Here is a 22,364-nt window from a genome sequence, read left to right on the forward strand (position 1 = left end):
CAGGGGCAGTGGCACTCCGAACTCTTCTCTCAGGGCCAACGGATATGACGCTAACACCAAAAAATCCAAGTTGCCCTTTCTCTACCACACTAATCACACCCCAACAAAACTGTGTGGCTGCTCCAAGCGGAGATTGTGATCCCGACCAGAATGCATGACACTACCATGAGGTCAACCATGACTGCATGATGGGGATAGTTGTATATTGGTAAACAAGGGCTACAGCTTATGTCTGATTTCCTTCCGTGCAAGCATCCCGAACCGAATAGAGGGTACGCCGCTTCTAAACCTCTCTGCTTGTGCGTAGCTCTCACGAAGGTTGAGAGCGTCGGGGTTATTTTTCTCCTGCGAGACCAGTTTTGATAAGACTTTTGACGGCTAGTATGGATGCTGGATCCAGTCCTTTAAGTTCACTATGTAGGTATTGCCGGACAGCGAGATGGAAGGTTTCAGTAGACTTTGAAGGAAAAATTTTACTGGAAAACGGTTGTCAGAAGTCACTCCCGCATAGCAGAGTATGAGAATACTTTATGAAACCGCATTCAAGTAACTCCTGGGCAGTCATCTTCTTGTTGAAGATCAAGGCCTCGTTGGCTTTCGCAAGCCCCACTGATGTTGCTCGGTCATTTTCTAACAGACCCGTATAACCCACGATGGACTCACTTCGGTTGACAAAGTTCACACTTGCCCCGCCTTCCACAGCAAGACCTAACGGTCCAGATGAGCCGGACGATCAAAGCCAGGAGATTAATGTCAACCTACCTACAAACGGCAAACCCATGGATAACCATGCCTCAGGAACTGCGTATATGAAGTCGAAGTTGCCTAGAAAAGCTTTCTGTGACGTTAATAACTGTCTATTATCAGAATTGGCATGGCCAATATACCTGCCGCGATGCCTACGGAGTTCCATTATTGTCGACGTTGGAGATGCGTTAGAAGTGCGCATAGGTCACCAAACTCACCCATGACCGGACCATTAAGAGCAGCTACCAGAAGTTTACGGTGTGTGTAGAGCTTACTTGTTGTCATCACATCATATACCCAACAGAGAGACATTTGCAAGCTCTTACAGCGTGTGTGCAATCCGTGTTGGCAGAGATGACCAGAGCACGCAGCTGACCACGCAAGGTAGGCTCTGTAGGCTGCGAAGCCGCTACTCCAGCTTTCACGTTGGTTCCACTGCCAGTGCACCATCCTTCCGCAAGTCAGCTCACGGGGAATTCCGTGTTCACTCACGAACAGAACCAGTTGCCATTGGCTAAGATGCCACTAACTCGTGAATAAGACTCGGGCATGCCATCGGATTCTCACCTTGCCAAAGTCGTGACGACAACATCGTTCCGTTGGTCAATTTCCCTCAGCGAGTTGGCGAAGTCGTCGTAGTCTGCAATAGGTACACGGTGAAGTCGGGGACAGAAGATACCAGAGTAATGAGCAGACCTTCGGGTGACAGGGCATTCAGACGTTGCGGTTCATTCAGCGTGATCGTCGCAATGCCATGGAGCACTTCGACTGCGATCTTGCTTTGGCCCATCCTCTCAGACGTAGTCGTATGGGAATGACCGGGCTGTTCAGCTCGCCGGACCGGATTAGTCATCCACCACAGCACTGGTACTTTTTTATTTGGTGAGGCTTTAGACAAAAGCTACATACATATCCAGACATCAGCATTTTATTATACAAAGATGGCATTCAGTCGCATATCAATATATGCCGCGGCAGTAATGGGTTCATATTTCTTTGGTCGGTCTTCGCTCGAGCAGCCCGGAAGGCAATCGACGAGGGCGTTCACATCAGGGCCCATGAACTGAAACGCATGCGATAAGGCATGTGGGAGCTTTGGGAGGTCAATAAAATGAGACAGCACGCACGAATGGGATCGAGTATCTCTCCTTGACCACACCAGTCCCGTGCTGGGGTGCTAGTGCGGAGACGCGATGTAATGTAGACTTGAGCGTATCTGAGCGATTCAACAAGCTTGAGGAGAGCTTTTGGATGGCAGCTTTATTGTACATACCGTTGGACCATCGCATCAATAGATCGCCGACGTTAAATACCATGGCGCCAGGAATGGGAGGCACGGCTATAAATTGACCCGAGCCGGAGGGACTTTCGACCTCGAGTCCACTTTCGCTGTCTTGAAAGAGTATCGTAGCCGTACCAAAGTCCTGACGACCGATCAGTTAACTAGAGGGACACATCGAGTCATTATGTTGTTACCGTGTGTGCTTTCGCCCTTCCTTTCTCTCCACGGGAGAATACCTCTGCAGGTGCAGCTGGGTAGTGTAGAAGCCTGAGTTGATTGTCTCCATCTCGATGGTACTGTCCAAGGAAGTCTGCCGGTAATCCGAGTCCCAACGAGAGCGCCTTTAGCAGCTTCCCGATTTGGAACGATTGGCAGGCGTAATAAAATGAGAGTGCGGCGTCACGGAAACCAGGTAGGAGTTCCTCGGGAAGCCAGATGTTCTCGAGATGTGGGCTGTCCGTTCTCCCTAAATCAAAAGATTCCTTGAAGTCTGGGGCATTCTTGCGAATCGCAGCAAGCTCGTTCGAGTCAAAAACCTATGTGGCAATGCAAGAAGGCGTGTTCATTGGATTTGATGCACGGTTTTCGCCGCCGACGTTTTGGGAACGCTTACCATCTGGGACAACTGTTCAACACCTATCTACAGTGTACCGCCAGGTGAATGTTCATCCAGTAATTTAGGTGATGAAGGAGCTGACTTACTCCGCTATAGCCTCGATGCTTCCATCCCTCTTTGGGGTGAGGTGCAAGTTGTTTGATATCTGGAGGAAGAGAGAAGAATTTCCGACTCTGCCATGCAAAAAGCATGAAGTTCGTGTCAGTATACTGCTTATCTAGAGATAAATGTGAAACTGGCTCACCCAAGCCAACATGTCGTCCGCCTGAGCTTGTGAAATGCCTGTATTTATGAGATACGCAAAACCAACGTTCTGGCATGCTTGCAATAATTTCTTTCCGATCTCGAGGGCGTCCTAGTACGCAACCATGAGATGCAGCCGTAAGGTGGAGAAGGACCCCTGCCACGAGAGCATCACATGCTTCACGTTCTATGTACTTACCGAGGACGTTCCATCCCCAAAGCCTGCAAAGTCAACGACAGGGAGCGGTAGGTCTTGGAGGAGCTTGTCAGACATCGGTATCAGTGCGATGGCAGGAACAGAACGAAGATCAACTTGAAGCTGGTTACCTCTCGTCATTGCTTTAAGAACCCTGATTAACACCAATCGTAGTGGCTATCACTTATCTGTGCCGAAACTGGAAGCGAGCGCCCATCGTCGATAGGAACGCTCAACTTGCCGGGCAAGACCAGCGTCGCGTTGGAGGCGTATACGGGTCAATACAACGACAGCCTAGTCGTAATCACAGTAGTAATCAAGCAAGTGTGAATCTACGCTTGCGCCCACATATCGAGCACCCTTTTTGCTGCATTTCCTAGCATTTCTCTACCCAGACCTTGGCTATGCCGCGACAGATCTTCCAACACGGGCTTCACCTCCTCTTTGAGAGCATCTACGTCTCCGCCAGACGTGTGCTTTGTAACTTGGCCAAGTAATGAGCAAACGTTTGCACGAACTTCATTCGGGTACGAGGTAGCGGCTGAACGGAGACCCGCAGCATCATCGTTTTTGGACACATTCCGGAGAACATACACGAGGTGATCAAGAGCACGACTCTGCGGGGGCCGATGCCGCGCACCCGGTGACCAAATGCTAGGGGATTCAGCTTCACTGGACGTCGAAGGAGTAGCCGGGATTGTCATGGAGTTAGGAATGCCCGGCATCACCTCGGCAGGCAGTGGAGCGACGATAGCCCGCAGCACGAGCGAACCTGCCGTTAATGTCAGTAACAGAAGAAGTAGCCCGGTAAATCTAACTTGCCACCATCACGATGTGTGCTCAACAGGCTGAGAGCTACTACGGCCTCGTTGACCAAAACGGGGTACTTCAGACTTCTCCCCAACAAAGCTACGAGAGCTTCGGTGCACGAGGGTGACAGCAACAATGTGATCGCTTTGTCTCTTTTCTGCTGCCGAACCTGGATTTCCTCAACGCTGCGATATTCCTTCGGGGAATCGTTCGACCAAAGCGACTTCACCAAGTTGACAATAATACGAGTGCCCTCACTCTTGATTGCCACTTTGTCTGAACGCTTAACTAGAGAGAGAACTTGAGGGAGTCCAGTAGGCGGAGGGCTGTCGGTTTCAGCCGGTAAGATCACTTTCAAAGAATTGTCGACTGAAAGATCAAAACGGATGTTCAACGATGTCATGGTGCATGTACATTGGTAACTCACAGCTTCCATTACAGAGGTGTTTCACAATTCCAATGGCATTCACTTGCACAACGTCTGCCATCGCATCACTCCGTTCGTCCAAAACACCGCTGGCAAGCACGCGGTCGATTACATTTGCATTGCTAAGTGCTATACGGTTGGGAGCGGAATTGCAGGAAGCCTGTGAAAGATGCTTCAGCAAGCCGATGACGCCGTGCTTTAGCTTGATGTCCGTTGATCGTGAGAGTAGCACTTCCGAAGACAGTAGCTGGGCGATATTGTGTGGTGGTGAAAGCAGGATAGTCGACTGGAGTTCTGTAGGTGAACCACTCAGCAAGTTCCGCAGATAGCCTAGAGTAAGGGAGCTATACCTCGCCGCATGAGATTCCCTAGCGACAGAGTAGCGCAAATAACCAGATCATCTCTAGCATTGCCATGCATCCCGCCGAGTACGAAGTTACGAATCCAGTTCACCAGACGTGAGACATATGAGCCACCCGGTTTAGTCGGGTCTGATCCGTCCACCAAGACATCCGTGTTCTTGTCCTCCCCGGACATCTCTACAACAGCCTTTATAACTGCGGCCTTGCAGTCGTCAAAAGCCTTTTCTTGGTTTCGAACATCGGCCATCGAGAAGCTTGCTTCATGTTGCACGTACCACAGTGGTGCATAACTCCCCTGTTCAATGAAATCTAGCATAGCAAGTAGACAAGGGACATCCTGGTGTTCGGCGGGAAATAGAAATCCGCGAGCTAGCGAGAGCCGTATATCCTCGACATCGAGCGCAAGAGATTCAAGTTGAGAACATGAATCGGACAGGAGCTCAAAGTCGGCCTGAAGAAGGTTTGTCCGCAAAGGTGACGGATGCGCGAAGTTTGGCGGAGGCGGGGCAGTTAAGAGTGGGGGCGTGAATGCAATAAGTGGTTGAACAAGGTAGGGCAAAACCTGGGGATCAAAAAGGGGGTGCTCTATCTTCATGTTAAACATCATTCCGCAGACGGGGCAAGTAACTTGGACTGACCATCATCTCTGAGTTCTGTGATGAGTCTCCATGCCCAGTTTGAAAGCGAAATACGAATATTCCAAGACTCGGCTATTAGGATTGGTGCTTCTTCAGGAGCTAGATCGTCAGGGAACAAGTTGGTCGTGCATCTCATCCAAGAGCCGACAGGGTATAAGGCCGACGATAGTCGTACGAGTGTCATGGCAACTTCCAGGGATATCAGTCTGAATTTGACAGAATCTATGGAGGGAATCAATAAAATGTCCGGATTGCAATGGATATTCGTACTGAAACCAAGAGATGTATTTAACAAAACACCGATGGCGGTCTTGATGACCTCCAAGTGCGGGATAGATAGTGGCAATGGATTCGCCCGAGGGCTAGAAGGTGCCAGTTCTGAATATCCTTCCAACAACGATACCACAGCCTGTGGAAAGCCGGCCTCTAATAGATTCCCTCTGTTTTGATCTAGTTATTTGCACTGGGAATCAGCGCATGCACCTTTCGGAAGAAGAGGGTACTGCTCGCCGTGGTCAACACATAAGTTGGCACCAACGCGAAGGATTTCAAGGACAGCTGGTGCACGAGCATCGTCAGGTACGGGTGCACCATTCAGAGCAACACCCAAGAGAGAGGTAAGATCTTGTGGCAGAGTAGTAGATCCCAATGGCGTGTGGTAATCCTCTACTCAACGCCTCATCACTACAATTTCGAGTTCGTAGACGATTGACCCACCAGGTCCATGTCTCTTGCGCAGAGAATTGGCGAGATGTTGGGCGATCAGCTCCAAGTCCCGCCATGAGTCGTCATTGTAGGCGTTGGTCAAGAATCCTTCCAGTAGTTCTGACAATTTGGAGGCGCATTCCGCGCAGTTTAGTGTTGTTGGGTCCATATCGCAAATTCGCCGGGAAGATGAGTCCCAGTAGTAAGAAAGGAAAGAGAGGGATCAACACTGTGAAAGGAAGTTCAGGGAGGCGAGATAACCCCAGATTGGCTGTCAGCGGTCACTAGTGGCGTATACGGTTACGAACCGAGAGCCACGCAAGAATCTCAGAAAAAAAAGGGTGCGCGGTAGTTCCTGGAACACGCGTGTCGCAATATCACTAGTGCTAGTACTAGTGCCTCGAGTTTGAGATAAGATAAAAACCCACACCGCCACCCAATCTGACTGCCATCCTTCCATGGACTCCACTTCATCACCTGCGTCATGGTAAGAAAGCGAAACAAGGCGACGAAGGGCGGCCAAACGCAAGAGCAACATTCACTAGCTCCTTCTGCCGCAGAGAGCGAGCAGCTCATCGCCGACCTCTTGGCCGAGCTTGATACTAGAAACCAGCTCGCACAACAGGAAACCTCAGTGATCCCTCAAGCTCAAGTTTCACAAACTCCAAAAATGGCTCCCAAGAAGCAAGACTCCAAAGCTCGACATTTAGCCAGGCAGGCGAGTCATTGATAACTGTAAGAACGGCTTGATGGAGCATTACCGTACTCATGTATCAAAGGCAAGGAAAGCGGCTGCCCTGGCTCAGAGCATGCCTACCGCTGATTCTGCGGCGGACGCCCAAGTGGAATGGGAGACAAAGCAAGAAGCTGCCTTAATAAATCGCACGTGCGACGAGCTGGGTGTCCAGATACATGAGGTAAGTGTCTGTGTGTCTGCGTCCTTCTACTTCGCGCATCCGTCTGTGAACTAACCCTTACGTATGTAGATAAACCCAGATGGCCATTGCCTGTTTTCTGCAATCGCGGACCAACTCGCTCTTCTCAACATATTACCTTCCAGTCAAGCTAATTACGCCACAGTGCGTGCTGCGGCAGCGGATTATATGCTTCGGCATCCTGATGAACTTCGTGCCATTTATACCCTCGATCTCTGGTGAGGATGGGGTGGGAGCGACTGCAGATAGCGGAATAATGACTGCGACACAGTTTGAGCGATACTGTTTATTGATCAGGGATACCGGTGCATGGGGTGGTGAACCAGAAATTCTTGCGCTCAGCAAGGTTTATGGTGTCCCTATCCTTGTCATACAAGGCGGAAATCCGCCGATAGTGGTCCACGATCCTAGTGATACCCTAGTTGATCCTAAGGATCGTCACCTAAAGGCAGCTCGTATCAGTTTTCATCGCCGGAAGTATGGTCTAGGAGAAGTAAGTGCTGTCAAATCTATCTTCCTCAGCTCGTTAAACACCGCACAGCATTACAATTCTTTGAGACCCAAGCATACTCTTGCCACTGTTACCGACAAGATTCAGTCGATCTTCAGCTAGCGATGTTCACCCGGTATGCTACATACCTTGACAAGAGGCATCATGTACTGGTATTATTAGATGTCGCCTCTATGTAGTAATAAATGTCCCTCAAAGGAGCAAATCATCGAAGTTGGTGTTGCCACCCCTGCCACTGCTCATAGGTTGGGGTTTATCAGCCAGATAGCCGCCAAAAGCGCCATCCAAATTAGCATATGGGTCACCCGTCTTCACCGGAACCTCGTCCTCGCCATCTACATCGATCTCTCCGTCGTAACTTCCCGGTCTCGCGATTGCATTATCTACATCCAATAAATCCTGGCCACTTGCTTCTGATGTAGCGGACGCCACTAGCTTCGACGGCTCGGCAGGGGGAACATATGTAGGTTCTATCGGTCCTGGTCCCTGGACCGTAATCGTGGTCGGCGGTAAGTGCGGTCGCGAAAGCGGTAAAATAACTGCCCTGGAAGAGGGGTTCAAAGCGGGCGTATCAACCAAAGCTCTTCCCGCTGCATTCCGAATGAATGTCTGCTGAATCCATCCTCTCAAACACCTCTCTATCAAAGGCGTAAGTGAATACTGACCTCCGGATTCTTATGGTAGATACTTCCAAGGGTTCCCGTGTGAAGCAGCAATTGATCAAGTGCACCTCGATCCATACGGTCGGAGTCGGTCGTGATTGCAGGCTTCTGTGCGAGAACTAATTCTTGGGCCAAGGTAGGGTTCACGGCTAGCATTCTCCAATACATGAACCCGCGGTCACGTAAATCTGGGTTGTCAACGTTCTCTGTCGCCCATTTCAGAACTTTGTGTACCAGCGCTTTTGTAGCATCAGAGGTTGATTTGTAGATGAAAAGCTTAACTGTTGCGGTAAGGAGAGCGAGTTGAACCTGTGCGCCTTCAGGGTAAATCTCCCATCGCATGGAAAATATTATGTACCTCAGTAGGTTCATCCAAGAAACTGTAGACAAGGTCGTCAAGCAACTCGTCGGCGTTATCGATCCTATTTGCGAACTGTCCCAATATCCAAATCATCGCAGCTTTCGATTCAGGTTCATCCAGGACATCCAGGTTTTCACACAGTGTCGGGATGATGCCTTCATACTTGCCGGGATACCGTCTGAAGATGTCTTTTATGACGATGACGGCCTCTTGGACGACGTAGGTGACTTTGGTCTCAATAAGAGTCAGTAAGGATTGGATGCAATTATCAGCAGCAGCTTCCACTTTGATCGCCAGTCGACCTATTGACCGTACAGATTTGCGTACAAAGTCGATGTCCACCTCCGACGCGTACCTGAAAAGGATGAAATAAGTGGTTTGGCTTCCTTGCCAACTTGGACATTACGAAGACACCTACTCTTCCAACTCAGCCAGCACTTCCTGCGCATTCTCCTCGCGTGCGAGACGATACATGATTTCCAGCTTCGCTAGTTTAACATAGATGGGGTCGTTATATTTGCAAAAGAAAACTTTAACATCGTTTTTGAGCACCGCCGGTCGCCGCTGGATAATAAGCAAGATATTCCTAAGGGTGACATATTGGACCTCTGGTCCAGAGGATAGTAGAGCGACTGTGTAGGCATTTATATACCGCAGGGATGTCAAGGACATGCTGCTCACCCAAGGGCGGTCCCATCTTCTTGCAAATATATTCAATCAATCGCCGATTTTCCATGTAATTCATTAGGTAGAGGAGCACTTTAATAGCGGTCAATACCACAGCCGAATTAGCATGTTGCAATTGCACGATGATTCGTTCGCCCATCATCTCAGCCTCGGAGTGTTCTTCAGGCACAAAGCGCAGCAAAGAGTCCAGGATGTAAATCTGACCCCACCTTGTATGCTTGTGAACAGAAACGACTGGACAAAGGTTAGAGACACTCACTCCGAACTTTCTCCGAGGGAAGCGATGAGCTTATTTGCGACCGTAAGGTTAAGTCGAAATATAACACCGTCCTGGCGGTCTCCAATTTCTGAGAGCGCAGCAACGGCATTGGCCACCACAGTCGCATTAGAATCAAGAAGCATGTCCCTGAGCATCTCAACAAATCCGGCCTTCTCAGCTTTCCGCGGGTCCGCTACATATAATTTAGCCACGCAGATCGCAGCTGTCTTGCGTACGTATGGGTCACGATCCTTTAAGCAATGTCGTAGCTTGGTCGCTGAGGGCCTCTGTCACAACAGGTATAGGGATGTAAGCCATCGTGCGTATGGCAAGTGCCCGAATCAAGGGGATTTCGATCATTGCAGTCCTAACATCCAAATCAGCAAAAAGCCATAAGGTTGTGGTTCTCCGCACCTGAAGGAAGCTCGGGATGACCATGTGTATTTGGTCTGGCTTCGAACGACCATAGCTGACCAAGTAAAGATAGACCTACTGTCCAATAATTAGCGCTTTTACTTGCCATTAGTCATCGTTTCACTTACTTTTCTTGATCTCCAGCAAAGGGGTGCCTATAGCACTGTATCACATCGTGAAAGAGAGGTGACACTTGTGGATGTGTTAATCTTCGTGTATGGGTGCATTGTTGTTGCCCACGCACTGTCGTTCCCCATGGTGATATTGGCCACAATCTTCTTGAGGACTGTCTTCCGCTTCTGATACTTCTTGTCCTTTGATTCGGCGGCCTGAAGTTCGGCTCGAAATTCCTATTACGCAGGGGACATTTAACATGAACTATGGAAAAGTTGGTACTACACACCTCGATCTTTCCACGTTGAAAGAATTTGGCATCTTGCCCGTGCTGAGAGGACATCCTGGGGTGGACACGCAGATTATAGCGACGACGGATGGACGTGAGAGATACGATGAACTATCGATCTCACTGAGTGGATGGAACAACTTCATGCGCAGGCTTATGGCGTGTTTGTGTACTTACATATGTACAGACAGTGCCATACATACTTCCTACTATCAATGTAGTGCAGTGCCGCTGATGTGTGCAGAGAAGGGTCGTCCCACCTGTCTTCCGAGGAATTCTGTCTCTATTCACTTGCACAAGGATGTTGACATCCTTCTGAAGGAGCTCAAGCCCTGTGCGCGGCACCTTCGAGCTACGCTAGGTAGCTATACAGACGAGCTACGCATACTGGAAAGACTGTACTACAAGAACGCAAACCAACATAGGGCCGCACTGTTTTTCAAGCGTGTTTCAGAGACCAGGCGATACGGACAGAAGTTCGTCGCACTGAACATTTCGGAACATGTCGACCGTCTGTATGCGTCATTCTTCGGGTTAACTACAGCAATGGGGTAAGTAACTAACTGGTCACTTGCCTTTGTGAATCTGAGCCATAGATAGTGTCAACCAGAAACGGTTCAAGGGAACTTGGACACACGTACCTACTGGATTCAGCATTTCTTTCGTCTTAGAAAGAGTTTCAATATCTTGCAAGTTTCTTGACAAGGTGAGCGAATTGTTCTACGTGTTCGCGAGAATGCGTGTGCTGAATTGGTCAGATGTCCAGCCAGCTTACACGGGAATATCAGTGAGAGATTTGAAAGCTTTCAAGCCATTTATCACTGATCTTACTACCAGGCATTTGACTCTGGCAATGCAGTCAGGTGCTTTTGTTCAACTCATCGTGTTGTTTTCGGCAATATGCTCTCGCATGTCCACTCTGTTATCCGAACTGTCGCAGGTACTCAGAAATACTTCTCGGATATGCGATCGTCTTTTGGTCATTCTTGATGTAGGAGTCACCTTCGTGCTGGTTTTCTGTACTCTTATTAAATATCAGCCTCACCACTCGTCCCAGAGAGGGGTATCCGCAGCCATTCTGTGTACTACATCGCCACCCTCTGATGCCAATCTCATTACCTCAACAGTGGATATTCGATCGGGTCTAACTCATCTTGCAGAGAATACTTCCAGATCAGAATTCTCGAGATTCACCCGCAGAATTCAATGTGCCTTCCGATGTTAGATATTCAAACTTCTCAATGTTCGACGCAGGGCGTGGTTCTTGAAGGTATGAAACATTATCACTTCCTCTCGTATCCGCACTCACGGTCGTTTCATGCAGACACTCAGGAGACAATTGTGTCCATGCCGAGAGATGCAGTTTCTGATTCAACCCCCACAGCTGGTGGACGACTCAAGGCGAAAAAGGTCAAGAAGAAGCGAGACGAGATAGATGAGATTTTTTCTTTCTAGGAAAATAACTCAGAATAAAGAATAGGTATCACCCAGGTTGAAGAATGCTGCCGACGCCGGTGTATGAGATCCCAAAGGGCTAAGTGATGAGGCTGACCCCCTCGAGTAGACTGACTTTCTCATACGAGAAAGTAAGAGCTATTACACTGCCAGTCCACGGACGGGGAGTTTGTGAAAGCATGATAGCATCGAACTTGCGGCTTGTAATTGACGCCATGCGCCTAGGGTGAGCTCTTCACGGCTCCTATCTTCGGTGTAGGGTCGAGATAGAACGCACTCTACTCTAATCCTGTCTAGTGAAAATGAAATTTGGTCTTTGGATTTCACCTGGTGATGTCTTCCACTGTGCTACGATCATGGGATGACTGAAGATGAAACGCTTCCGATGCACATGGCTCGTGGTCAAAGCGCCAACGTATTATGATAAACGAGGCCGTCTGAAAAATAGCTGTTAACAGCTCTTTCGCACTGAGCAAGCCCTCTCATTAACCGACAAGTGTCTTAGCGAGCGCGAAAGGAGTCTTACAACAAGACACTTCCAAACGGAGGTTGCTGTGGACTGGTATTCCCTCGGGTAGTTTTGCTGATGAAGAATCCCTTAAAAGAAAATTCACCTTAGCCATGACAGACACTTCCGAATTACCTTGCACCTCACTGAGTTCCAGTTTTCAGGCATTGGTTTATTACATGTCGGGTTACTTGCCTAGAGTAAGTTGCTCACTTCAGTCGTCACAAGAAATAACCAGAATAGATGCGTCCCGTCAACGGGTATCTAGAGAACTAAAATCAAGGGAAACACGACACCAAAGCCAGCAAAGACCCCGAAGGACAAGAGCTGCCCGACGCTACCTGTTATTGTGGGATATGTGTTGTTGGAGGAGCCGAACGAGCTTGAGCTCGCAGATTGAAGTGGGGAACTTTCTGAGTTTCCTTCTCGCGACGGTGTGCTGCCGCTTCTGCACGGACGTAATGTCAACCGGAATCATCAACGGAAGTAGCACCTGTATTGGTAAGGATGACACTTCCATCCTCTCATTAAGGGTCTCTGAGCTGGAAGCCAAGAACGTGCGGGTGTACCTCGGAGTAATCAGCTCAAGTTCATCTGCCTTATGTGAGCTTAAATCACGCCCGCAGCTACATATTGATGGGCCCCTTATTCTGGGTCGTCATTTACATGTATTGTCACATGATGACCATTCCTGAAGACTGGCGAGCCATGCTAACAGGTGAACGGGGAGAACTGTCGTGCCTTCGTAGCTAAGGTGAGCCATCCGTGAAAGAAAGAAGATACTGAAAGATCTGAGAGGGAAACTAAACAAAATAGCTAGCGAGATATAACGCGTAGGTCACAAGAGGGGTGCCAAGATACCAAAAGGGTGAGCGCGCTGAAGGGAGACTCCCGTGACTTTGAGTCGGAAGAGTACAGGTCACGTGATCCAGCTGAGGGAGTGGTTCGAAACGGAAGAGCGGCAAAGTAGGCGTCCTTCTGAGCGTGTAAGAGCGGATGAGTGGGACGGGGACGAGAAGGGGTCACCGGATCGACCAAACACGCTAAGATGTGAAAGGAGGCGGGTGGGAGAGCAGAGGACTTAGAGAGTATATGCGCTGAGAACGATAAGTGCTCGAATGAGAGATGGTGAAAGTCAAAGGCAGGAGAACGAGGGGAACAGGGAGAGAATAATCTAAGTACCTTACATCATCTGATGTTCACGTCTCTGTTGGCTGCGTCCAAGATCGATGAGGCAAATTCAGGAGTGTCTATTGTCTTATTGCGGATCTAAGCAAGTTGCAGATCAAAGTTCTATCAGTCACGTACAGACCTCCGAAAGGATCAAATTACTGCCAATTTTCCTGGGATTCCATTACGAACTTGGTGGTATCACCGACAGATGCATTAACAAAAAATGGTACATAGCGAAGGACCCCTTGAGTTGGTGCAATGATGATAGTGATGGTCATGCCACTACCAATGGCAATGGCAGTGCAAGGGGTAGCTGTTGAGGTTGCTGAGATCACCCACCCGATGCATATTCAGCTGCCACAAGACTGACTGTGGTACTGACTAAAAGAGCTCCAAGAAACATTGTGCAAAAGAGAGCCGAGAATCAAGGAGATGCAATGAGAAGGATAAGAAAAGTGAAAAACTGACAACAAAGAATCCTCAAAGCTTGCATTTGTTTCAGGCTGCTTGGGTTTTCTTATGTAATAAGGTAATCCCCCTATCAGCGCCTGTCAACCTCGTGTCAGCCGTTTGGTGTCATGCTTTCGCCATTCTTGCTAAGAGAAGCCTGAAGGAAGTAAGCGCTAGGTCTCTACGGAAACAAAGCTATCTGTTGTATTATTCTCAGTTTTCTCTCTGCCATGATTATAGGATTAGCAGGTTTGCGTGCCTCGTCCGCGCTCCATGCGCGGGTCTCTGCATCCTTCGTTAGGTTAGCGAGCACTACCTCCAGGGACAAGTTCAAAGTTGTCGTCGTTGGCGGGGGCAAGTTATTCCGAATGGGCTCGTTTACACGCAATGCTCAGATATTCTCCACAGGCTCGGGAGGACTGGCGGTGGCGAATCAAATTTACAACAGGTTCAAGCGTGCGGGGAAGTCACTCAATCCCGGTGACATCGCTGTTTTGGATGCTGCGGAGTACCATTATTACCAGGTATGTGTATCTGAAACTTAAGCTTGTGTCCTGCCTGTGTTGATCCGAGCTCCACGGTAGCCCGGATGGTACGATCGAGTCTGATACGCTATCAGTGTTCACTGACCTACCGGTGTGAAAGGACGTTAGTTGGAGCAGGGCTTCGACCGAAGTCTGACTTCCGACGACCCCTCGCTTCTCTTTTCCCTTCTTACATCTCACATATTCCCGAAAACGCAGCGACGTTTTCTCCTACAACCTCTTCGGTCACGACATCATCTGGCAGCAAAATTGAATATGAATCCTTGGTCGTAGCCGCTGGAATAAAGATCAACTGGAATACGATTACCGGTTTATCACAGGCGCTGGCTGATCCTAGGTCCGGCGTCTCGTCCATATACTCGTATGATACTTGCGATAAAGTCTGGAGAGACATCAACGACCTCCAGTCAGGAAACGCGATTTTCACGCAACCTGCTGGTATCATCAAATGTGCTGGAGGTAATATCACGACTGCCTACTCGACGTTCCATACTTAGACTTCACCACTAGCCCCCCAGAAAATCATGTGGATGGCTTGGGACCATTTCCAGAAAGCAGGCCGGGGGTATGACACTAAGTTGACTTCATCACTGGAATGCCATCAATGTTCAGTGTAAAGAAATATTCGGATGCATTAAATGCGCTACGCATTGAGCGTGGGATTGGCGCCGATTTCCAGCACAACCTTGTTTCTATCAATGCTGGTAACCGGAGAGCAACGTTTAAGAGGCCAGACGGGACAACGGTCGATCGTGAATACACGATCCTCCACGTCACTCCGCCGATGGGGCCTCTTGATTTCATCAAGGCATCTCCGATTGCTGATGCGACGGGATGGGTGGAAGTGGATAGTTCGACTCTCCGTCACGTCAAATTTGGCAATGTCTTTTCCCTGGGAGATTGTTCATCGCTGCCCACCAGCAAGACAGCCGCAGCTATAACGTCGCAGGCGCCCGTTCTCACGGAAAACCTGTTTTCGCTCATGACTGTAGGCAGTCTTAGCAATGCTAGATATGACGGCTACACGAGCTGTCCGGTGCGTATACACTTGAAATTGCGCAGTGCAATGTGTTTTATGATCCGCCAGCTTCTTACAGGATACGGGGAGTTGATGCTCGCTGAGTTCAAGTATGGGTTAGAACCAAAAGAGAGCTTTGCCAGGTATCTTGGTGACCAGACTGCGCGTAGACGGTTAGTCTGGTAGCTAAGCCATGCGTGACGCCGTGCTGACGAAGCGTCATTCTTTAGGCTGTTCTACCATTTCAAGAAGGTAAGTAAATGATGTTATTGTGATACGAAAAAGGGTATCAAATGATAATTTCGTCCAGGATCTCTTTCCGTGGGCCTATTGGAATCGCATGGTAATGTTACCATTCTAGCTTGTAATGCAGGTTACTCACGTACTGCGCCAGATTAAGGGGACCTGGTTTGGGCCATCGGGGCCCTTCAGACCGCAGTTCGATTAAAATGGACTGGAGGCTTGGATTGCCATATCCAGATTTACTAGCGAGCGCGAATTTGTATCATATCGTGGAAAGAGACATTCGCTTTCAGACCAGTGACATTGATGAGAAGTGTCCATAAGTTCAGTATCGTGAACACCAATTTACAGTGCTTTTCCCTTTTGGAGTCAAGCCACATAGGAAGGTGGCGGAGGCCCAATGACAGTGCACCTTACATCAACTCTTGGGCGGTACAGGAATAGGGAATGGTGTCCATGCGTGAGCATTCGAAACTTGAAAGCACTGGATGGACGACGTATACACGTGTGGACATAACCTCTACATACTGTAGTTCGAACACATGGAAAACTGGGCGTCGTCGTCGCAGTGATACCAAACTATGGTGCACACACTTTCCAGCCAAGTTTTGCTCTCATCAGCGTTGTTATCCACGCGCGAACGTGTTTCCCGTCGGTCTGGCAGAGGCAGAATGGTTGTCCACTCCAGCGACCCCAAAGGACAAAAGAATGCAAAAAGCAATTGAGCTTTTGATTGGTAGGAGCGTGGCATCGGATCTATCAGTCTCTGAGTCTGGCGAACCTAGACGCTTGAGAACATTTAAGTTAGTGTGGGCGAACCATTCCAAATTCTGTAATTGTTCTTTAGCATGCATATACCGGTGCATCTGCGGAGACAACCGTCAGCAAGCCCACATGAGGGACCTTTAAAACACACCTGTCACAGTTAAATGAGGAGGATTGAAAGGTGAACATAAACAATAGTGAGGCCTGAAACGTACACGATTCAAAATTGCCCATTCCAACATCTGCGGTTGACATTGACAAAGACCGACTACATACACATTCTTGATGGCTGTAATGCCTGAAACTGCGTCTTCTGGGCACTTGAGTGGTGGCTGGTTAGTGCCTTCTCTGAGCAGGAAGACATCATAGAAGAAGGACTTGCAGAGAAGGAAAAGATGAACACGGCCAAAGAAGGTCAATGATACATGTATACTGTGCCATGTACGTGACTGTACATCCGGATAGAAGTCCAGATAGAGCATTGTCAGACTTTTGGATGTCAACAGAGGAGAGGACAGGTCATGAAAGCATAACACGTGAACAGACAGGTAATAGCTTAGCGCTTAGCCGTCAGGAAAGCCAAAAGTTAGGCGACAACCATGCCCTCAGGCCTCAGGGACCAGGACTCTGTACTGTCCTCAAAATATTTCGACAGCACATGCCAGATGTCACTTGTAGGGTAATTTGGGATTAGATGGTCGTCGCCGGGGCAATGAGGGGTTCAGGGGTGCTGTCCCTTGTGGAGAGCAAGAAAGTAAGGAGGTCGATGCGGTGGGGTTGTGCGGTGGTGACGATGGGGAGTGGCACGTGATCCTGAGTGTGTGGCACGCGGCGCACGCCCGAGGTGCGTGTGGCGGCGGGTGCTCACTAGCACTTGCTGTAGACACCAATCTTCTGGAGACGATGTCGGCCTTGAGGTCTTTGACGGCGGCCCAAATCATCAGTCAGGGAGATTACCTCGATGCCGATTTCGACCCTGCTACTCTTACAGTTCCGCAATTGCTTGGGATCCTCGGTTACCACAGCGTTCGTTTTCCGACACCCTACACGAAGCCCAAACTTGTCCAACTTTTCCTGGATGAAGTAAGACCGAAGGCCACGAAATTCCGCAAGGAACGGCTGAAAAGGGAGAACAGTATCGCTAGCGATGATGGAATAACCGATGGTATTACTGGTGAACCAATTAATGGAAAGGTAGTGGTCAACAGGATTCAAAATGACTCTAGTACACCGGCTCATACGACCCTTTTTGTTAGGGAACCTCCACCAGGCGGTCTTCTAGGAGGCTTTCTCGCCGCTCGGAAGACGCTAACCCGATCCAACCACCTGAACCAGTACGTTCACATATCTTGTGGTTGCCCCTAAGTGAACCTTCATGCTTCACGCTGTAGGTTAAGCGCCGTCGTTCTGCCCAGCCTATCCTTAGAAACGTTTCGAAAGGCAAGGCGCGTGCCATGCAACCCGCACTAGCGGAAGAAAGTGAACCAGACGAAGAGATGCCTGTGAGGACATTGCATAGGAATGATGAAGTGAGTTTCCCTGAGCTCTTCTTGCCTTCCGAGTTTCGACATGGTCAGCAGGACGTTAGCCCCGGTGTAGACGACAGCGGGTGGGAAGACAATAACATATTTCAATCCGGCGCAGAATCTTCTTCCCCTGTAAGACCCGATCGTGCTAACAAGAATCCCCTGCAAAAGTGTTCGTAGGAAATCGCGGCATTCAATGTCTGCCCCGCCACAATTGTCGCCGCCATCTTCTCCCTCAAAGCCCATGCCACCTAAACATTTACCACACTCACCGTCTCCATCGAAATTTGCGCCACCATTTCCACCCGGTGTTCCTCAGCCGCAGTTGCCTTCTCCACCTCATGAAACTCTGGTCAACCGTCCTTCCGCGGATCATGGGTTTGTGCCAGACAATCACACATCTCTTGATGAGTCTTTCATACACGATCGAGCCGCCAGCGGGGCAGATTTCACCCCGGCCAGAGATGAAACTTCGGACTTCGACAATAAATTTACCACCGTTTCCCAGGAGGCCGGTCCAGCAGATCATTTGCAATTATCAGTTCCTAGGCCGAAATCGCGATCTCACTTATTGACGCTGTTCTACCTGATTTGTCTGGTTATTGGCTTCACCGTCGTCATTAAATTCAAGAACGAATCAATGGCTATTGGATATTGCGATACCGGCTCGAATACGAATCGCGCTCTAGGGGAGTTCCAGGCGCGCCTGTCTGCGAGCTCAGCCAATGAACAGTGGAATACCACGATTTCTAATTTCCTTTCGGCCCTTATTGATGGCATCAGCCGTGAAGACGGAACACCGAGCTCTCCGCTTGCTCTCATTCCCTTGCCACATCCCTCGGCGTGTGCTCCTTGTCCAGAATACGCAACGTGCACTCAGCACACAGTATCCTGCAATTCTGGGCACATACTGCGTCCGCACCCTGTCCTTGCGTTGCTTTCACCTTTCGGTGCCGCTCCTCCACCTGTTGTTCAAAAGGCCTGGAACTTCATTTCCAAACTGGCTGATGGATTGCCTGGTTTAGGACCTGTAGCCTTCCCACCGTCTTGCATTGAAGATCCGAAGCGAAAAAGGAATATTGGGGCCTTGGGTAAGGCGATTGAGGCGCTTCTTGGTCAGGAACGTGGTAGACACGTATGTGCCGGCGATCTAAAGGACCTGGCTGATACCGAAGGAGGTGAAGCCAGAAAGTGGGGTTTAGAGATAGAGGTGTTGCGAGAAGTTATGAAACAGAAGACAGCGGTGAGTCAGCAGGTCCCATTGTACTTTCACAAAGGCTTACTTCCATTCGCTAGCCACATCTCTTGGAAACCTTCGATGACACTTTCAATGAGGCTATTCAGCAACTGGCAGAGTGGGGTAGCGTTATCTTCGGACAGGACATGTCGTCAGTTACAATTGATTTACCACATTTGATCGAGATCAAGTGCGCTCAAATGTTCTTTTTCACAGCGGTAGCCGCTATTTGGCGCACAAAATGGCTTATATGACCCTTACCTGCCAAGTCACTGTGAAGTTCCGGGAACTGTGGTTACGATGGCGCGGAACTTTTTTCGGTAAGGTTGATGTGCTCAACCTTAAGTATCAACAATGAAAACCCCTTTCAGCGTGCTTTGTGGCTTATTGTGCGCTTTATCTCCTCAGGCGGTCCCGCGCCCAACGACAAATCGAGGCCAAACGTGTTGCAGAATTAGTTCGAATTACTTTGGATACATTGCGTAACCAAGAGCTTGCCCACCATGCGGATCCGGTGACGGCACCGCAAGCATATCTGTCATCTGTACAACTACGTGACCTCATTTTACAAGGGGAGCACTCAATTTCCGCTCGTAGGAGGCTCTGGGACCAGGTGGAACACGTTGTCGAGGGCAACGCAAACGTCAGGGCCAACCTAGAAGAAGTGCAGGGGGGTGACGAGCTCCGAGTTTGGAGATGGGTGGGGACCGCGGGAAGGGGACCAGAACAACGGAAGAGGGTACGAACTGAAGTAGAAAAGGATGACGAACCAATCTCATGACCTCCTGAGACGTGTAGATATCGGCCTTTTTTCAGAAAGCGGCTGACTTAACCAAGCTTGTGGGTCGTATCAACTTCATTACGCTGGGCCGGTTTGTGTACATTCATGTACTATCATAGTTCTTGTGCTTAGCGATCACTAATGAAGTTAAGACTACATCGAGTCGTTCTTATGGGTCCTTCTTTATTCGGCATATGGATGGGTCCGGTGTTACAGAAACGCCATGAGGCGCTGCGTGTTGGTCTGCCACTGTCAGGAGCTGGGGCATGGGCCCAGGAACAGCACATGTGTGGATCACCCAATCACAAAAGTCCCTCCCCCGAATGCACCCAATCGAAAAGACAAAGACTTTGGGACCGCGTAAATCATGTTGTGTGAAACGTGCCCATGCTCAAATAGCGTGGTCCAGAACAAGATACATAAGGAAAGTATGCTATCGAGGGTGTGGCCACAAATATTCTGCGCCGAATCTTGGTCACCTGCTTGGTTTCCTAACCACTAGCTTTATGGTAGGGTTCCCTCCATCGGGATTCCCTGCTGGATCTTCTCGATAAGCGCTCTTTTCATAAATTGTTCTTCGGCGAGCACGCGGATGGTCTGAGTGACAGACAGCATTAATATGGTACCATGTGATCCATGCCTACCAAATTTTCAATCGTACCCTCAAAAACCGTTCTAGATCCATGCGCCCCCCGTTCAAGGCTCTATGGAGGTGATACATGGTGTCCTCGATCGCATTATCATCCGCCACCAGATTAATAAGCCTAGTGAAAACAAAAAGAAGAGCAAATGGGACGCTGACCAAAAGCCACCAATTGGTTCGAAGGAGACAAGGCTTACTGGTTGTGGACAATGCTCGTCGAACATACCAATTCGTCCACTTCCGGGTCACCCTTCCGTCGCAACTCAGCCAAGGTCCGCTCTCCTTGTTCCAGAGCGCTGCGGACACGGGATGACACATGACGGCACACGGCTCCTACCGCTTCAAGGCGAGCCATCTCGTCGCGGATCGCGGGCTCTCCGGCAAGAAGATCCGTTTGCTGGGCACGAAGACGCTCGGCATCCAGATGCATGGCTTGCGACAGAGAATTGAACTCCGACTGAATTTTGTCATGGACTCGAGCGTGAAGTTGGAGCAACTCCGGGTTCGGGGGGCGTGGCGGTGCAGAATCCGCAGGTGGCTGTGGTACAGATGACTGCACAAGCTCTTCATCTATCAGATTTGGAAGTGAACCCTTGGACACAGGGGAGACTGCGGGCGGGGTCCACTGCTGTGGAGGACGCGGAGAAGTATGTGACGGGTATTGAGTTACGACAGAAGGCTGAACGTGAGCCAATGCAGATTGCACTGGCATAGCCCCAGGAGGTCCTCGGTAATTATCGCTAGTGCTCGCAGACCGATCTGTCACCAGTACCGCGGGTGGTTGTGCAGTGTGTTCTTCGTGTATATTGATGCTCGTGGATATGTGCATCAAAAGGTGCTGATATTGAGGTGGTTGGATGTCGGCGCGAGGCGGCAGAGGAGGAAGCGGGGGTGGACCACGGGGGGAGTCCAACTGTCACGAAAGCGTAGAGTCAGGTATGTGGGTGGGCGAAGAAGCAACATACCGAATAAGTAGACACGTTCGGCGTTATCGCGGGTACGGGAGATGAAACTGGTTTCGGTGGTAGTGGAGGGCGGGCAACATCTTGGGCAGGTAATGGGGATGGGGAATATGACGAGGGACGAGGCGCCGAGGAAGGCGAAGATGAGCGAGGGCTAGGCAACTTGGGCTTGGGTTTAGCGTAGAGAGGTGGAGCATGAGAGAAGAGGTCTTGCAGGGCTTCAAGTAATGCCGATAGATTGCAAGCCTTTGTGAGGTGGATCGGAGGGCCGCAGCGCTTAAATTAAGTATACACACCTCGCCCTTGCGTTCCCATGACTGGGAGTACTCGATGTTACAGCGACCGCTGACATCGACGAATTTACTAGGCCTGACGAGCATGTCTTGAGTGGGCACAACATAAACAATCGGAGGAGCACGGGGATAGTCCCTTGTGATCCAAACAGCGATGGGAATGTTGTAGATAGAACCGCGATAATGTATTGGGAGCAAACCGTGCACGCAGAGAAGTAATTGTGTGCGACCGTCATCATACGCTGCAAGTGGGACGTGAAGCAGGGCGATAACGATGGGCTGACTCACTCAACTGTAAACCTCGGTTTTCGGCCGCAAAGCATTGAAGCGGGTAATCGCAGCGTCCACGTCCACAAAGACACGATCCCCGTGCAGATAAGAACTGACGTTTTGCCGGAGCCAACGTTGAGTTAGCGATTCTGTACTCATCGACATCATCTCGGTACGCGGTAGTCGATTATGGCTATCAGAGTGTGGAATGCCGGCTCCAACAGCGGGGTTTTAATT

At 49.7% G+C, this 22,364-nt stretch overlaps 9 protein-coding genes across 9 annotated transcripts; 4 read left to right on the forward strand and 5 right to left on the reverse strand.

The window, feature by feature from the left end:
* Positions 1-56: 56 nt before the first annotated feature.
* Positions 57-1,582, reverse strand: F5J12DRAFT_804812 (ClpP/crotonase-like domain-containing protein). The gene is made up of 8 exons (XM_051744514.1): positions 1,444-1,582; positions 1,315-1,387; positions 1,050-1,182; positions 763-838; positions 664-708; positions 528-609; positions 377-476; positions 57-345 (listed from the first exon to the last, which is right to left on the reverse strand). The coding sequence occupies exons 1-8, from the start codon at positions 1,535-1,537 to the stop codon at positions 220-222; spliced, it is 729 nt and encodes a 242-aa protein (XP_051603401.1). The 5' UTR covers positions 1,538-1,582; the 3' UTR covers positions 57-219.
* A 16-nt stretch (positions 1,583-1,598) lies between these two features.
* On the reverse strand, positions 1,599-3,281 carry F5J12DRAFT_804832 (flavonol synthase/flavanone 3-hydroxylase). The gene is made up of 7 exons (XM_051744515.1): positions 3,088-3,281; positions 2,890-3,000; positions 2,732-2,818; positions 2,643-2,669; positions 2,224-2,565; positions 1,875-2,171; positions 1,599-1,810 (listed from the first exon to the last, which is right to left on the reverse strand). The coding sequence occupies exons 1-7, from the start codon at positions 3,160-3,162 to the stop codon at positions 1,679-1,681; spliced, it is 1,071 nt and encodes a 356-aa protein (XP_051603402.1). The 5' UTR covers positions 3,163-3,281; the 3' UTR covers positions 1,599-1,678.
* Positions 3,282-6,274, reverse strand: F5J12DRAFT_375979 (uncharacterized protein). Its single transcript, XM_051739103.1, has 8 exons — positions 6,039-6,274; positions 5,832-5,987; positions 5,592-5,771; positions 5,322-5,543; positions 4,672-5,268; positions 4,322-4,615; positions 3,907-4,263; positions 3,282-3,856 (listed from the first exon to the last, which is right to left on the reverse strand). The coding sequence occupies exons 1-8, from the start codon at positions 6,193-6,195 to the stop codon at positions 3,417-3,419; spliced, it is 2,403 nt and encodes an 800-aa protein (XP_051603403.1). The 5' UTR covers positions 6,196-6,274; the 3' UTR covers positions 3,282-3,416.
* A 236-nt stretch (positions 6,275-6,510) lies between these two features.
* Positions 6,511-7,574, forward strand: F5J12DRAFT_903342 (OTU-domain-containing protein; the record flags this gene model as incomplete). The annotated part of the gene is made up of 5 exons (XM_051748391.1): positions 6,511-6,678; positions 6,767-6,943; positions 7,013-7,105; positions 7,185-7,454; positions 7,503-7,574. 5 exons carry the CDS (start codon positions 6,511-6,513, stop codon positions 7,572-7,574), a joined length of 780 nt encoding a protein of 259 aa, XP_051603404.1.
* Positions 7,575-7,664: 90 nt separating this feature from the next.
* Positions 7,665-10,392, reverse strand: F5J12DRAFT_959457 (adaptin N terminal region-domain-containing protein; the record flags this gene model as incomplete). Its single annotated transcript, XM_051749914.1, has 11 exons — positions 10,259-10,392; positions 10,100-10,205; positions 9,984-10,047; positions 9,856-9,930; positions 9,736-9,808; positions 9,442-9,692; positions 9,177-9,391; positions 8,914-9,127; positions 8,493-8,850; positions 8,138-8,443; positions 7,665-8,084 (listed from the first exon to the last, which is right to left on the reverse strand). The coding sequence occupies exons 1-11, from the start codon at positions 10,310-10,312 to the stop codon at positions 7,665-7,667; spliced, it is 2,136 nt and encodes a 711-aa protein (XP_051603405.1). The 5' UTR covers positions 10,313-10,392.
* A 64-nt stretch (positions 10,393-10,456) lies between these two features.
* F5J12DRAFT_376173 (uncharacterized protein) lies at positions 10,457-11,696 on the forward strand. Its single transcript, XM_051739104.1, has 6 exons — positions 10,457-10,809; positions 10,859-10,964; positions 11,017-11,045; positions 11,096-11,249; positions 11,298-11,528; positions 11,583-11,696. Exons 1-5 carry the CDS (start codon positions 10,493-10,495, stop codon positions 11,481-11,483), a joined length of 792 nt encoding a protein of 263 aa, XP_051603406.1. The 5' UTR covers positions 10,457-10,492; the 3' UTR covers positions 11,484-11,528; positions 11,583-11,696.
* A 2,269-nt stretch (positions 11,697-13,965) lies between these two features.
* On the forward strand, positions 13,966-16,004 carry F5J12DRAFT_804870 (FAD/NAD(P)-binding domain-containing protein). Its single transcript, XM_051744516.1, has 8 exons — positions 13,966-14,198; positions 14,253-14,372; positions 14,498-14,848; positions 14,900-14,966; positions 15,002-15,425; positions 15,477-15,580; positions 15,693-15,750; positions 15,802-16,004. Exons 1-8 carry the CDS (start codon positions 14,075-14,077, stop codon positions 15,853-15,855), a joined length of 1,302 nt encoding a protein of 433 aa, XP_051603407.1. The 5' UTR covers positions 13,966-14,074; the 3' UTR covers positions 15,856-16,004.
* Positions 16,005-17,294: 1,290 nt separating this feature from the next.
* On the forward strand, positions 17,295-20,151 carry F5J12DRAFT_804889 (Man1-Src1p-C-terminal domain-containing protein). The gene is made up of 10 exons (XM_051744517.1): positions 17,295-17,609; positions 17,672-17,749; positions 17,807-17,944; positions 18,015-18,073; positions 18,098-19,076; positions 19,098-19,184; positions 19,238-19,329; positions 19,395-19,498; positions 19,550-20,018; positions 20,079-20,151. The coding sequence occupies exons 1-9, from the start codon at positions 17,319-17,321 to the stop codon at positions 19,957-19,959; spliced, it is 2,238 nt and encodes a 745-aa protein (XP_051603408.1). The 5' UTR covers positions 17,295-17,318; the 3' UTR covers positions 19,960-20,018; positions 20,079-20,151.
* Positions 20,152-20,308: 157 nt separating this feature from the next.
* On the reverse strand, positions 20,309-22,056 carry F5J12DRAFT_804900 (Vps23 core domain-containing protein). Its single transcript, XM_051744518.1, has 5 exons — positions 21,861-22,056; positions 21,568-21,810; positions 20,800-21,515; positions 20,621-20,723; positions 20,309-20,556 (listed from the first exon to the last, which is right to left on the reverse strand). The coding sequence occupies exons 1-5, from the start codon at positions 21,942-21,944 to the stop codon at positions 20,464-20,466; spliced, it is 1,239 nt and encodes a 412-aa protein (XP_051603409.1). The 5' UTR covers positions 21,945-22,056; the 3' UTR covers positions 20,309-20,463.
* Between the last annotated feature and the right edge of the window lie 308 nt (positions 22,057-22,364).

Source organism: Pisolithus orientalis, assembly GCF_024613125.1.
Source record: "Pisolithus orientalis strain OTSU chromosome Unknown F5J12scaffold_4, whole genome shotgun sequence".
Taxonomy (NCBI): domain Eukaryota; kingdom Fungi; phylum Basidiomycota; class Agaricomycetes; order Boletales; family Pisolithaceae; genus Pisolithus; species Pisolithus orientalis.